General features: G+C 37.5%; 1 protein-coding gene across 7 annotated transcripts in view; it reads left to right on the forward strand.

Moving 5' to 3' along the window:
- ANO4 (anoctamin 4) overlaps nucleotides 1-14,217 on the forward strand; it is a 187,568-nt gene that overhangs the window by 129,285 nt on the left and 44,066 nt on the right. For all 7 annotated transcript variants that reach the window (XR_004981806.2, XR_004981807.2, XM_036400690.2 and 4 more), the window contains 4 exons: nucleotides 5,038-5,144; nucleotides 7,001-7,056; nucleotides 7,584-7,705; nucleotides 14,064-14,198. Coding sequence is in view for 5 of the 7 variants with exons in the window: in XM_036400690.2 (XP_036256583.1) it covers nucleotides 5,038-5,144; nucleotides 7,001-7,056; nucleotides 7,584-7,705; nucleotides 14,064-14,198 (420 nt within the window). In the remaining 2 variants the exon portion in view is untranslated. The remainder of the gene's footprint in view (nucleotides 1-5,037; nucleotides 5,145-7,000; nucleotides 7,057-7,583; nucleotides 7,706-14,063; nucleotides 14,199-14,217) is intronic.

Below are 14,217 nucleotides of genomic sequence, written 5' to 3' on the forward strand. Positions count from 1 at the left end.
GTTTCAATTGCATGAAAAATAGTAAGAAGCAGGGCATCCCGGAAAAATACAAAAGGCTCCCTCTTTCTATCTCAGGTGAATATTTCTAAGTGAACTAATTTAAATTAAAAAACGATCTGGGGGGAAGACATCTGGGGCAAAGGCAGAGGAAGGTGAAGGAGGGATTCAGCACTTTCATGACTTTCTATTTTACTTTGGCAGTTTTGAGGCTGTGGTGCCAAATTAGAAACGGAGAGAGCCACTACAACATTCTTCGTCCCTAAGTGACCCTGTTTTAGGCCCTGTATGATATGAAAACCTCCTATTAACTATTAATAAAAATGTCCTTTTATATAAAAAAGACAGCTAGCTGCAACCTTAAAAATCAAGCAAAACAAAAATCAGCAAGTGCTAATAATATAGCCATTTTCAAACAAATAAAGTAGAGAAATGTGTGGTATTATTCTCAGGGGAATACTGCAGACTCACATTGTTGCTGTTACTCCAGCTGATGATTTACTTTCTCTACGTTAAATTAGCTAAAAACCTGCTATTACTTCAGCCAACAACCGGTTGGCTGTTGGCTCTGTGATTTACCTGGGAGTACAGAAGGTTGGGCATTTTTCATGTGCTAAGGAATACACTACTCACATAGAGATCACTACTTCCAGCAACCTCTGTGCTCTTAGTTTGTACTGCTTCCAGCAGAAGGCAATTTTAGATATGGTGTCAGACTGTTTCAGTGTCTGTGGACCCACAGTGCAAAGATACACACGGATCTGTGCATGCATCCATCCTCCCTTTGTGTCTTTGTCAGCAGGCCACAGGTGTTCAGATTTCATCTTTTTTTATCTTGTCACTAAAGCAGAAAAGAGCCTTTTCCTGCCTTTTGCTTTCCCAAAATATAAAAAGTAAAATAAAGCAAGAAAAACAAACCCACTTTTTTTCAAATGTGTATTCAAAGATTCAAGAGCTAAATTTACCCTTTAAGGGTTTGTACAACCTGCAAAATTACCAAAGACAATGTGTGAACAGGAATTCATTGGTAATTTTTTCTTGGTTGAATTTGCACTAATTTGAGGTCTTTCTTTAGACAACAGTTAGCTTTGCTGTGCTTTGCTATCCACAGAAAGATAGTTTGAAATTTCCAGTTCACAGTTTAGTTAAAAAGGCTACAAATATAGCTTCAAAGCAATTAACCTTCACTGACTCTTCATGTCTCTTACAGCATAAATGTAAGAGCAGTATTTCCAGAATGACATTTTTGAAAGGGACTTTAATTAAGGATCAACTCTGGAAGCTTTCCTTTCAAAAGTACTCTCATTATCTTCATTGGGATTTTCTTTTTGAGTAAGGATAGCTCACACAAATAAGACTTACAGGACCAAGTTAATGATTATAGCTGTTGTGGAACAAATCACTGGCTTTATCTACCTATACATTAACTTCACAGGTAAAAAAATTCTAATACATTAATCCTTACTTATTTTTTGTCTTACAAATGAGGCGACAAAATTATGAAAACCACCAGTGAAGAGTCTCATAAATAAAATCTAAACTCTTACTGAGCCTGAAAACAAGCTGTATTGCTCTTATGAATATTCAAATCCTTGTGTTGAAAATATAACAAGGGCAGCAGAAACAGAACAGCTGAGGAAATTCTTCCACCTAAAAGCAACAAGGGTTAAAAAACTTGCTAGAAAGCCTCTGCATTATACAATTCATAGCTCAGTAATGTCTGATAAATGTTTATGTGTACCTGGTTTGAAATTGTCTTCAGCTCTGGCCCCTGTGAACTGAAATTTGAAGTGTGAGATTCTTCACAGACTGAGAAAATCTTTCTCATCTGAATTCTTTGTTGGATGCTGTAGAACATGAAATAGCTTTGATGGTTATTGTTTGACTGTGGATTTACCACCCACACTCAGAAATAAGACAAACTGAAGCACAAAAAATTGGGGGGAAGAAACATCCATGAAGCATTGGTGAAGGGGTGGTGGTTGAAAGGGGTAAGCCCTACACTGAGCTTCCTGATTCTCACCTGACAAGAGCAACTCCTGTGACTTTTGGGATAAATTGAAACCTCCCTGACATTGTCCTAATTTATGTCAATGCCTAACAGGGATGTTGTAACACAGATACAGCTGCCTGGGATATTCTCAACCTTTCAAGGCCTTCCACTCATGTCTGCCTCTTTTTGTTTCCTGTGCTAGAGGTCCCTGCCCCGTTGATTATGGTGATGCTGCTCTCTCTACTCTACAGACAATTTCACAGAAAAAAAAAGGATATTTGAGTTAAGCAGATTTTAAGAACCCTATGACTTTTATGTTCAAAAATAAGGAAGAATTATTCTTTAAATGCTACTACATGTTTTAAATGATACCAAATGTTACCACCAATTCTATCCCAAAATAATGATATTGTTAGGGATGGTCCAGGACATCCAGAGGACTCATTTTTGGCACTACTTTTTCACCTTTGCTGAACTCTCGCATCTCTTCTTTATCCATGTCTTCATGAATAACATTCATATATTGGAAAACACTCAAGGGCATGTTTTTGACCCACTCTGATCATGGTGAGTCCTTCCTCTCGTCTCCCCCTCCTGCCCTTACTGGCACAAGACTGGGCAGGGCAGAACCTCTGCAGCTCATATTCTCACAGGTGTTTTAGGACTGCTTCAGCTATTCTGGAACAGGCAGAGTTTTTCATGGCAGTTCTCATACTGAGGTGTTTACATCTGCTTCACAGGCACATCTGGTTATTTCTTCTTGCCCATATAAGATCAAAAGCTATAATAAAACAATTACTAAGTTTGCCAATGAATGCAAATTACTGAAGTGTTTCTTTAAACAAGTGATTATTTCTTTGTTTTTTAGAGTTCCCGTAATCCCTGATTTTTGCCTTTTTGCATTTATGACTCATGAAAATAGAAATTCTTAAATACAAACAAAACTATTAAACAAATTCTTCAGAAAAGATGTTGAAATGGCTATCTCTAGTTGCAGTATAAGACAGTTGTGATAACAGATGAGAAAAATAAACTTGTATTACAAAGAAAATAGATTAAGGTGTTATCTGGTTCCATGTTGCAGGTGTCCCAGATAAGCTGATCCAATTCGCAGTTGAATCCTACAAGAACTCGTCAGAATGACGAGTTAAGCTAAGTCAGAATGAGAATTACTGTGCTGTTTTGGTATCTGAGAAGTTATCTTCACAGTTCTTTAACTGTCTGGGAGGTGGGGTCTTGGATAGTCAGGCAGTAAAAGAAAATTAAATAAAGAGCAAAAATCTCTAACTATTCATTTCTGTTTTACTCCTGCCTTTTCATTTGTTTCTGCTGCTACACAAACAGCCTGTTACAGAGTTCCAGCTTCAGCTGAAAACAACACTGTTCTACCTGTTTCACAGTTTAGATTTTATAAAATATCATTTCTATCAGCATTAAGATTTACATGAATACAGTATGTTTTTTCTCTCAAAATACTTTTTGTAGTCATTATTTCACATACTGATTACTTTCAGCTGAATTTGATAGAGATGTAGCAGTAAAGATGCATCTTTATATCCACATATCTTTCTGTATCTGAAAGATAAGCTCAGTCTTAAATAACTTTTGAGTAACAGCAGCTTGAAATAGAATAGTGGCCCCAAACAGTTCCTATACAGAAAAGGCTGTGGCCAGTGGACACCAATTGCATTTGCTGTTTGGTATCAGCCCACTGGTAAATCAGCATGCACGTGATGGTCAGCCAATATGCATAAATCTAATTAACTTTGGTAGGTACTGTAGGGCATGAGTAGGACTTTGGGAATAGCAGGGAAATGGGAGGAAGCCAGAAGTACTGAGTACAGTAGTGAGTAGATTGTAGACACAAAAATGGCCTCTGAGTATCTGGGGTGAAGTGGCAAAGGAAACATGAGATAGTAATCTCTAGAAAACCAGGTTTTATTACTTCGGGTGCTCTTGGAGCAATTTGTCTTACATACCTTTACTTTAGGATTTTTTTTTTACTGTCAGCCTTTGAAGCAGAACAAAAGGATCTTATGTACACGTTGTACTGTATTGAAAATTCAGCTGAGAATTTTGATAATAAAGAGGGAGTACATGAAGTTCTCAAAGTCCAGAAGTTGGACTCCTCGTTTTTCAAAATTACTGTGGAGGTGCAAAGCTGTATATTATTTCCCATGAGTAAAGATTGATTCTGGAAAAAAAAAATTCATTTGGGTTAAATTACCTGAGGGGAAAACTGAGAAGTGAATCTCACATTGTGCAAAAGAGAAGGTGAAGTGAATCCACACCAAGCTCCTGATTAAGATGATCTCATTTAAGGTCGTATTTGTCTAGTGTGCTCTCCTACAGACTCATCTCTCCATGCCATCTCTGTGACCTTAACATTTTATTTATCAGTTTATTCAATTCTGCAGCTCTTCAAAAACACAGATGAGGAAACCAATATTGCCTCCTATCCACAGGGTTTGTTGGGTTTTTCAAAATTTATTCTATCTAACCTATTGAACATAGAACCAGTATTCATACTTAACATAAGTGGCCTCTTAGAGCTAATTTTCTACTGCATTTTATCTTCCAGGACCAAATGTGGGAGTATATGATACTTTCAATTTCTAACATAGTATTCAGTAACAGTTTTCAGTAAGCATGGTTTACCAAGTAGATGGTTCCAACTGACTCTTAATGGTAAAGCATAACAAAAAAGCCTGGAACAGATGTGAAATTCTACTGCTGCACTTACAAAGATATGTTTTTGCAATTTTTTGTGCAAGAATTTTGTAGTTTTCAGTGAATTATCTAAAGGTGATGCATATCATAATGAATACTTAAATATCTCCACGTAATTCTTTGTAAGAGAATGAATACTGTTACTGACAGCATCTCACCTGGCTAATCATCTCTTAATCAAGTGTCTTTTATCCTCCCTGCACTTGCTTACATACTGTAGATTTTTAGAGTGCTAAAGAAAGTAATGGAAATAAATATTTGCCTTAAATGTGCTCTTACATGTTTCTGAGATGCTCTTGGTTTTTATTTTCATGTAGCTTCATAATACACAACAAAGATACTTTCTTCAATAATGCTACAAGAAGTAGAATTGTACACCATATCTTACAAAGAGTGAAATATGAAGAAGGGAAAAACAAAATTGGTAAGTACTGAGCAATGTGCTTTTAAATATGCCTTTAAAAAAGAAAGAAGAAGTCTGCCTGGCCTCATAAGAGGCTCTTTTCCTTCCTTTTTAATCACCTTGATTTTGACTGTTTCCATCTCACCCACTGCTGTGGTAGGGGCTTTGCCTTGGAAGATGTGATCATCTCCCTGTAATACCAGTCAGCTTTCACAGGCACATCACCACATGGGATTTATCACCTCTGCAAGGGAAGAGGCTGATTTAAACATGAAATATTAACAGATTAGGAGCAGTGAAGCAGACAGACTCATGCAGGAAAACTTTTATTCTTTCATTAAAGTGTGCTTGGGAGGATGGCAAGATTTGTGCTGCTTTACATCTCAGGCTACAGGGCTTCTCCCTGGATACCTATCCATCTCTAAGGGAGATGGAGGACTCTGTATCTCTGGTGTTGCTGTAAGTCAAAGGAAGTTCACCATTGATGTCCTCAGTGCAAAGAATGCTATAACTGTGGCTACATTTTCAATTAGAGAGTGGACTGGAAATTTGGAGAGGCACACATGCAGGCCCGGGAGAGCAGGCAGTGACAGAGGAGGGATAGAACATGAAATAGTGGCCACCTTCTGCCAAATCATACAGAGCACATACAGCTTGAGTCCCACACAGAGACAAATGTAGAGACAAATCTCCATAAAATTCTGCAATCTATTTCATTTCCCTGAAATAGATTGAACCTCACCTTTCCTGAAGAGGAAAATATCCCAGAACTTCACTTCTTTCTTTCTTTCTCAGCTGCTGGGATGAGGGCAGCAATAGCCCCGAGCAGAGCTGATGTTGCATCTTGCCCAAACACCTGCAATCCCTGCCTACCTAAAGATCCCAATCTCCCTCACATGTAAACTTGTGCTGTACCTGTAGTAAACACAACCTTGCACTGATCACTGGGCAGAGCAAAGCCCAGCTCTGCCGTCCAAGTTTTGCTTTTCTGACAGAGACATTGGAAGAAAACCTATTTTGCCAGGCAGATAGTGATGCTACCGCTGAAAGTGTTATTCATGCTGACTTAATACTTCTCATTGCTGTGTTCTTGCTGCTGTCTGTCTCCTGTGAATTAGGAAAGGAATCAAGACTCTATGCCTCTTGGTCAATAGGGTTCAAATACCTTCAGGTTCTTCATGTGGATTGTTTTGCATTGCTTGGTAGCAGTACAGTCTTATTTTGGTGATTTTCCAAGTGCAAAGCACCAATCATCTCAGCAATCATTATTTCTCCAGGCTCTCATTAAAGAGAGACACGGCCTGAGTGAGTGGGTTGTATGGTTACTTTTTTGTGGTAGGATGGATAGGAATGATTTTATTTTCTGGTCTTTTAATGCTGCAGCTTGTCTTGTTCCTTTCTGTCTGTTCAGCAATTTTCATAAGACACAAGCTGAACACATTTTAAAAAGTTGTTATCATGTGGAATTGTGAGTTTCTGTTGCTTTAATGGTCTGCAATTCAAAAATGTCAAGACCTATCCTGAAGATTTTAGCTCCCAAGATATGCAGCCTTTCATCTAAATAGCTTTGTTAGACCATGTTTTATAATGTCAAACTTTAAACCTGGTGTAAAGTCTCCAATTTCAGTGAAGTTACTCTAAAGATGGATTTGGCAAATTAATCTTTAAGCCTCTAGCATAATAAATGATAGATTCTGATTAATATTGTATTATTTCTTAGTTATCAAAATCAGGGGAAGATTAATTTTTCTACATATATTGTGTACTGTCAATTGGCTTCCATCTTAATTTAGCCAGTTTATGAAAATATGTTTTGCTTTTTACTTCACCATTTTTCTGCTCCTGTTGATAAATAATTGAATACATTTGATTCTTAGGTCTGAATCGATTGCTCAGTAATGGCTCCTATGAAGCTGCATTTCCTCTTCATGAGGTATTTTGCCCTTTTTTTTTCCTTTTTGAATGGACATTTCCCACAAAATTTATTAATTATTAATTGTGTAATTATTTATCCTTAACCTTATTAATGTCTGCCTCTGACATGCTTCCATTTAGCAATGCTTTTTTCCTTGGGGAAAAATTAGGGGCATTTCTTGCAAAAAGAGATGAGTAAAGAGGGTTGTTCCAGTTCTGTTCTGTAAAAACTCTTTGAGTTGATATATCAGTATGCTTTCAGAGAGGAAAAACACCACACTCTGGGGTGGCTTTTTGAGATTCTCCAAAGATTGTCTTTGCATTTATAGGCTATGACTTGAATATAATCTATTATAAATTTCTTAGTAAGAATATTCTCAAATCTTAGTGACATCAGTTGATTTTTTTTTTTAATGCCATATTTAGTTTTTGGAGCACAAGTATGTAGTTTGCATAAATTGTGTTATCCATGCTGCTAGTAAGAGAGATTTCTTAAATATTCATTTTTGCTGCTGTTATTCATTAATGTCCAGATTTGTATTTTAGGGAAGTTACAGAAGTAAGAATTCAATAAAAACCCATGGAGCAGAAAACCACAGACACCTGCTCTATGAGTGCTGGGCTTCCTGGGGAGTGTGGTATAAATACCAGCCCCTGGATCTTGTAAGGTAAGACTTGCCTGCTTTTGCTATGTCACATTAGAGATGCTTTGAGCACAGGTTGTTTCACTTCTGATAAAACCATGAAAAGCTTATTTAATTCATGTGGTTTTTAAAAACTGATCCTGAAGTAATGGGAAACCATTTAGTTCATGGTGACACTACATCGAAGAAATATTTAGAGAGGAGTTTGTAGAAGGACCTGAAAGTGAAAGTTTCCTTCCAGAGTTTCCTGACACCGTAATTTGTAATGAAGTGTTTACAGGATATTTAAGAGGAAAAAAAAAAAGGAGGAGAAGGATCTGTGGAGGCTGGGTATACTTGATTAGACATCTGTCCATAGGAGGTGTTCTTTCTCCTTGGAGCATGGCTTTGGTGAAAAATAGGCTCTCACCAACTAGATCTTCTTTTTCCAAAGAGCAACCACAGAATGAGCTCTGGAGGAAGTTTCATGATGCTTACAAATGGCACAGAGCAGAGCTTACAGTTGCTGATTGTGCTACTGTGTTCACAACACTAGTGATGGAAGTCTCCGCTGTACCACTGCCCTTTAACTCAGACCAGCTACATCACCAATGTCCAGATTTTTGTTAATCTTGGAAGTAGTCTGCAAAGAAGAAAACACTGAGAAAGTTGAGATGTGATTCCAAGTTCTTACAGTCCCTTTAAATAATGTTTTCAAATAGCCTTGCATGCACTAATAGAGGATTACATAGATCTTGTGCATATAGAGAGAGCCAGAGCCTTTACTGATCATGATGGCAGAACTAATACTGGACAGTAATTGGCATTTTCTACGTGAAGAGAGGAACATGGAGCTACAAGGGCCTGTTAATAAAGTCTTCAGATGTACCAGGAGCACTGAAGATAGATTGACCATCAGGAAGGGTCATCCACAACATTCAAATGGTCCAGCTTATTAATTGCCTCTTTCATCAGTCCTGTGACTAATAGAAAACTTTGCTCTTATTTATTCTCAAAATTGTTTCCAGATGAAAGATTTGTAGAGGGTAGCCCTGGAGACAGACAGTGTTACTGATTAAGGCCATATAAAACCTATCCATTTCATAAAACAGAGAGTTTCTTTTCCATGGATAAAAAGCTAACCAAGAAATACAATAAAATTTTTACTGATTCATGTAATTTTTTTACTCCTTTATGAAATAATTTATTAAATCTCATAATTTAATCCCAAAAAACTTTTTTATTTCTTTTTTTTAATAAACTGGATAGACATTTGGACTTTTTTTTTACAAATTACACCATAGAAATTGCTGATTTATGGAAGAGCCAACAGTTATACTGAAGGGGTTTTTTGCTTTTAATTTCCCAGTACACAACAAGATATTATTATCACAGTACAAACAACTCATCTCTATAGAGTTTTATAACCATTTTTCCATAGTGGTCAAGGCTACTGTTCTTCATCATTTCTTGTTTATGAAAGTGCTCTTGAGGCAATATCTGGTGTTTGGTTTAATTTGATGATCAGGCACCTGAAAGGTTTGTGAAAGTATGAGAATAAATGGTAACAGAATAAGCAAAGTTAGAGATATGATTATTCTAGACCTTGATAGCAACCTTCTTGCATTGCCTGGGTTTAAAGATTTTTAAAGAAAGTTTATTTTTTCATGAGACAGATTTTTCAAAATCTATTTAAAAAAAAGGCAATTGCTATAGACGCCCTAGCTGAAGTCAGGAGTGTCCTGCTGTTGTTGAGAGCAGGTGTTTACCCAAAGAGGAGAGGGACAGGGGGAGCTGTAAGATTCCCTGAGCATTGGCAGCAGCCTGAGTCACAAGACACCAAACTCAGCAGGTCCAAAGCTGCAGCCCCAGCCCAGCCTGCCATGTGCTGCCTGGAGCACATCCACAGCTGTGATGAATTCACTGAAGGAGGGTGACAACAAAGTGAAGGGAATGCCTTTTCCTTCTCACTTCACAGATGCTGGATTACTCACATTTCCTCAGCTCCTGCTGAGTTTTCAGAGGATTTGAAGATTTGGGAGGAGCTGAGGAAATGTGAGTAATCCAGCATCCATGAATGAATCTTCCACTTCTACAGCCACTCTCAGCAGTTCACATGTCTATTGAGCTGGAGACTTTTCCTTGAAAAACTGATGACACCAGCAAGACCTGCTGTTCATTTCACTTGGAAGTGTCTCAGTGGGCACACTTTAAAAAGAAGCTTTTCTCAGTGCCAGTTCTACAGCAGGGAAATATCTTTTTTCCCCCCATAATAAGAATTATGTAGGATTGTGCTTGAAGGGTGTAGTGTGGTCATCTGTACAAAAGGAGCGACTGGATGTTGATTATTCCACAGACATCTGGCCAGAACTTACACTGATAGCTGACATTATGCTTTAAAAAGGCTAAGAAATAAATTAGATGTAGATAGTACATTTATGTCACCAATAGATGTGCTATTACTACCCTAAAGTCAAGTTACCACAATGGTAAGTGAAAATATTCATACTCCAATGCTGTTTTATTTTTTCCTTAGATGTTAAAATGAAGTTTCCATCTCCTCTGCTGCCAATTTGGCAACTGCAGATTTCATTTAATCTCATCAGCTGGCTGTTATGGAGATACTAGTCACTAAAAATAAATGAGGAGAAGTCATTTGAGGGAAATTGCATGATTCTGCTTCCACTCTGCTTTGAAACGTGGCAGTACGATGGCACAGAGTTGGCATAATTTACAAAGCCACTCCTATTAGACAACAGATGTGGTACCACGACTTTAATTATACATCTCTTGGAATTTAGTGTCCATAGATGCTTTAAAAGAATAATTTGTGACCTTTAGAATTGATTATAATTCGTATAATTGATTATAATTGATTATAATTCTTCTTATAATTAAAAAAGAAACAGGTCTCAGTATATTTATATGCTTTGGGACCATGTAAATCAACAGAAACAGTGGCAGTGATTCCTGGGGGCTTTGGATCACCTCCTTCACAATTCTGTACATTGTTGCTTCCCTCTTGATTGTGCACAAATTGCTCCTGCTGCTGCTCGTGCATGTAATTGACAGGACAAAAATGCAGGGAGGAAACTGGTTTTTAAGTGATTGTAAAGGTATCTAAATGAACTTGGAAGCAAAAACTGATACCTGAGTAATCTGCATTTTGCTCCATGTTTCCATTAAATGTCTTGACTGCAAGCTGACTACTCCCTTTCAGTCTCCTGTCAAGCCTTCCTACCCACCCCATTGCTTCTGACATGAGAGCTTCATATGTCCAAAACACCTGCTGGAAAGCTCTAGTTTCTGTGGTGTAGAAAGTTCTGTACAGGATTTCATTCTTACCTACAAAAGAGTTAGTGAAAATAGATAGGTCCTTGGCTTGAGCCCTGATATGTCTATATTCTAGATCCATTACTTCCTCCTAGGCATATCAAAAGCAAAATATTCTGTAATGAGAGTCATTAAGTATAGGATAATCCAATATCACATTTCATAGGTTGGAAATTAGACTTTGTAGCTTAATACTTTCCAAAAATGTGCCTTATTGATAAATATTAATATTGAAATCTTGACCACTTAAGTCATAGCTCTACCACTGAATGGGTTGAGGGGATATACAGTTCACCATTACGGTAACTGGTATTGAAGGGCTAGTATACAGGCTAGCTTACAATGAGAAGCTGAAATTACATTTTTATTATTATTTTGTTGTTGCAATATATATAAGGATAGGAGAGATGGATTATTGTGTTAGGTGCTTGGGGATTTTTTATGTCCCTCCTTTTTAGGTTAGTTGTGGAGGAAATTTTCTGTGGGAGAACCATTAAAGACTCAAACAATTTTTTTCTGTCCATATTAATAATCTGAAAAATTGGATAGTAATTAATTAGCAAAGTTAACAAGAACACAAAGATGTTATCAACACTGGAAAATTTCAAAGAGGCCTTGAAATGAGTAGAATGACAACAGGTTAGATTTAGGTATAAGTCATGCACAGTGATGCATTCTGGGAAGAAACTTCTGGAATTCTTTGTGTACATTGCTGAGCCCTGGCTCAGAAAGAACTGCCATCACTGAAGCAAGCTATATGAAATTTCTGTTCTTGACATAGTGATAGAAGAAGAGAAGGAACAAATTTGTTCTTCAGACAAATATTTGGGGCAAATTGAAGAGGGTGACAAAGGCATCCACACATTTTTCATCTCCTGTGGGTCATGACGGTCCAGACTAGCTGAATTACATATTGGAGTAAATGTGGAACTCCTCTGAATATGGCACCTAGGCCTCCAAAGACCTTCTCACTGGCATAGTTTGTTTCCATAGCATTTAACTGAGTGGTATCTGAGCAGAGACTAAAAGGAGAAATATGCAAACTATGGGTCCAGAAGACTTAATATATTAAATTGATCCTGATGCAATTTACAGTAGTACAGCCTGTGCCTGTAGAGTACCAGCTGTGTTGCAAAGGGCAATAAGGGAACATCGATGTTGTTTATCGATATTTAAACCAATATGCATCAAAGTAATGTCAACATCCTACATTTAATTTTAAAACCCAGCTCAGATGCCTTTTCCTTTCTTTTCAGAGATGGGTTTCTCCCCATCATGGACAGCCTTCTTTATGCACACACTGAACTTTGCTTGGGTCTTCATCTAGGATGAAGGTGTTTGATTTCTAGATCAAAAGGAATACTATGATTTGCACTGTTAGATTGAAGGGCTCAGAAGGGTAGGGGTTTATTTTTGCCATTAATGCTTGTCAGCTAGAGGGTTGAAACAAGGAAGCATTCATCCTTGAGTGTAGAGAATGAAGTAAAAAATAAAGCTTGATGAAAGTTAGGTGGACTTCACTCCTTTGAACAATGTACGTGGAGAAAACTAGGTCATCCATATTTAGTGGAAGTAAGCTCAAATGTGAGTTTGCATTTTTGGAGGTGCAGGCACAGACTGACATCCTGGATGTCAGGAAAATAATCAGGCCAAAAGTTTCATGTACACTCTTAAATCAGGTCTTAAAAAGCAGTTTGCAGTGTGTTTTTTACAATCAGAGCTGCTGCCCTTGTCAGAACTGAGCATGTAAGCGTTAGCTTACCATCTCTTTAGTCTGGGAATTTGAGTCTGTTGAATGACAGAAGAATAAAAACAAAATTACAATACTTGGCTTCTTATACAGAGTTGGTAAACTCAAATGAAAATAGTCACTGCAGATCAGTATCTTCCATCAGAGCATGAGCTCAGGCAGAGAGATGTTTCCCACACTGGAAATTTTTAACAACAACTTGAAAACTGCTAATTTTGTGCAGTCCAGACCAAGTGTCCTCCAGTGCACCCAGTGCTAGAGACAGTCCTAGGGCTTTCCATTCTGGCTGAGAAAATTTGGCCAATGATGTTTCCTTGGTAGAGTAGAGGAGCCAGCAGTGCTGGCTGTCTGCACTTGTTCTCTGGATACATCAGAAGTTGCATCATTAGGGTGGAAGAGAGTTTCCAGTAGCAGCTATTTTCAAACTGAGTGGATATGCAAGTTTAAGTTGTCTACAAAATGTCTGAAGCACAAGCATACCATCCTGCATCATTCTTTAGAACCAGCCTTGCAAATAATCCCCTAAAATCTACTGTGCAGAAATCAATAGGACAGTACATGAGCCTGCTCCCCTGCTGATGAGTTCAGCAGGTTTTTGTGTGCTTGATGAATTCTCTAGCACATAAATAAAGGGTTGGTTGTGTTTGGGAGGAGGTAAATTGCTAATGAATATGTATGTAGCAAGATAAAACTTTCTGGCTACTTTGCTGCTAGTTTTTGAGTAATATATCTAATAAATCAGGATCAGTTCAGACTGCTTTCCTCAAATCATTGCAAGATGATGGACCTCACTTGCACTTCACTTTCCACTGCAGTAGAATCGTGAAATTAGTTTTGCAGAAACTGAGCTAAGAAAATAAATAATCAAATGAAAATAAACTGTATTGGAGAATGAACTCTGGCTAATTAATTTCTTAGAACTAATTTGAGCTCAAATAATTTTTGCTGTTATACAAGCTTTAGGGATAAAATTTATTTCAATGCAATTATTCAGGCAGTAAAATCAAACAGCCAGAATCAAAGCACACCATCAATTTCCCAAATACAAAGAACTAGCTTTCTAAAAGTAACTCAGTGTTTCCTTCACGAGGTCACCACTTATCTAACTGTAAACTGTGGTTATTGAATTTTTAAATTAATGTTTTAAGTTCATTACTGAGGCAGGTCCCTCAGTGTGTATTTAGAAGCTTAGTTGAAGGCTTTTAATCCTCTTTAATCTACTCTTCAGATATGATAGAAATATTTTTTTCTACTAATGAGCAAGATTAAGTAGATTATTCTAATTAGCAGGTAACTTTGTTGTGTTTTGTTTTAAAACAGACGGTACTTTGGTGAGAAAATCGGGCTGTACTTTGCCTGGTTAGGCTGGTACACAGGGATGCTCTTCCCAGCTGCCTTCATTGGATTATTTGTCTTTTTGTATGGAGTCACCACTTTGAACCACTGCCAAGTCAGGTAACGTGGGAACTTGTAA

Source organism: Molothrus ater, chromosome 5 (assembly GCF_012460135.2).
Source record: "Molothrus ater isolate BHLD 08-10-18 breed brown headed cowbird chromosome 5, BPBGC_Mater_1.1, whole genome shotgun sequence".
Taxonomy (NCBI): domain Eukaryota; kingdom Metazoa; phylum Chordata; class Aves; order Passeriformes; family Icteridae; genus Molothrus; species Molothrus ater.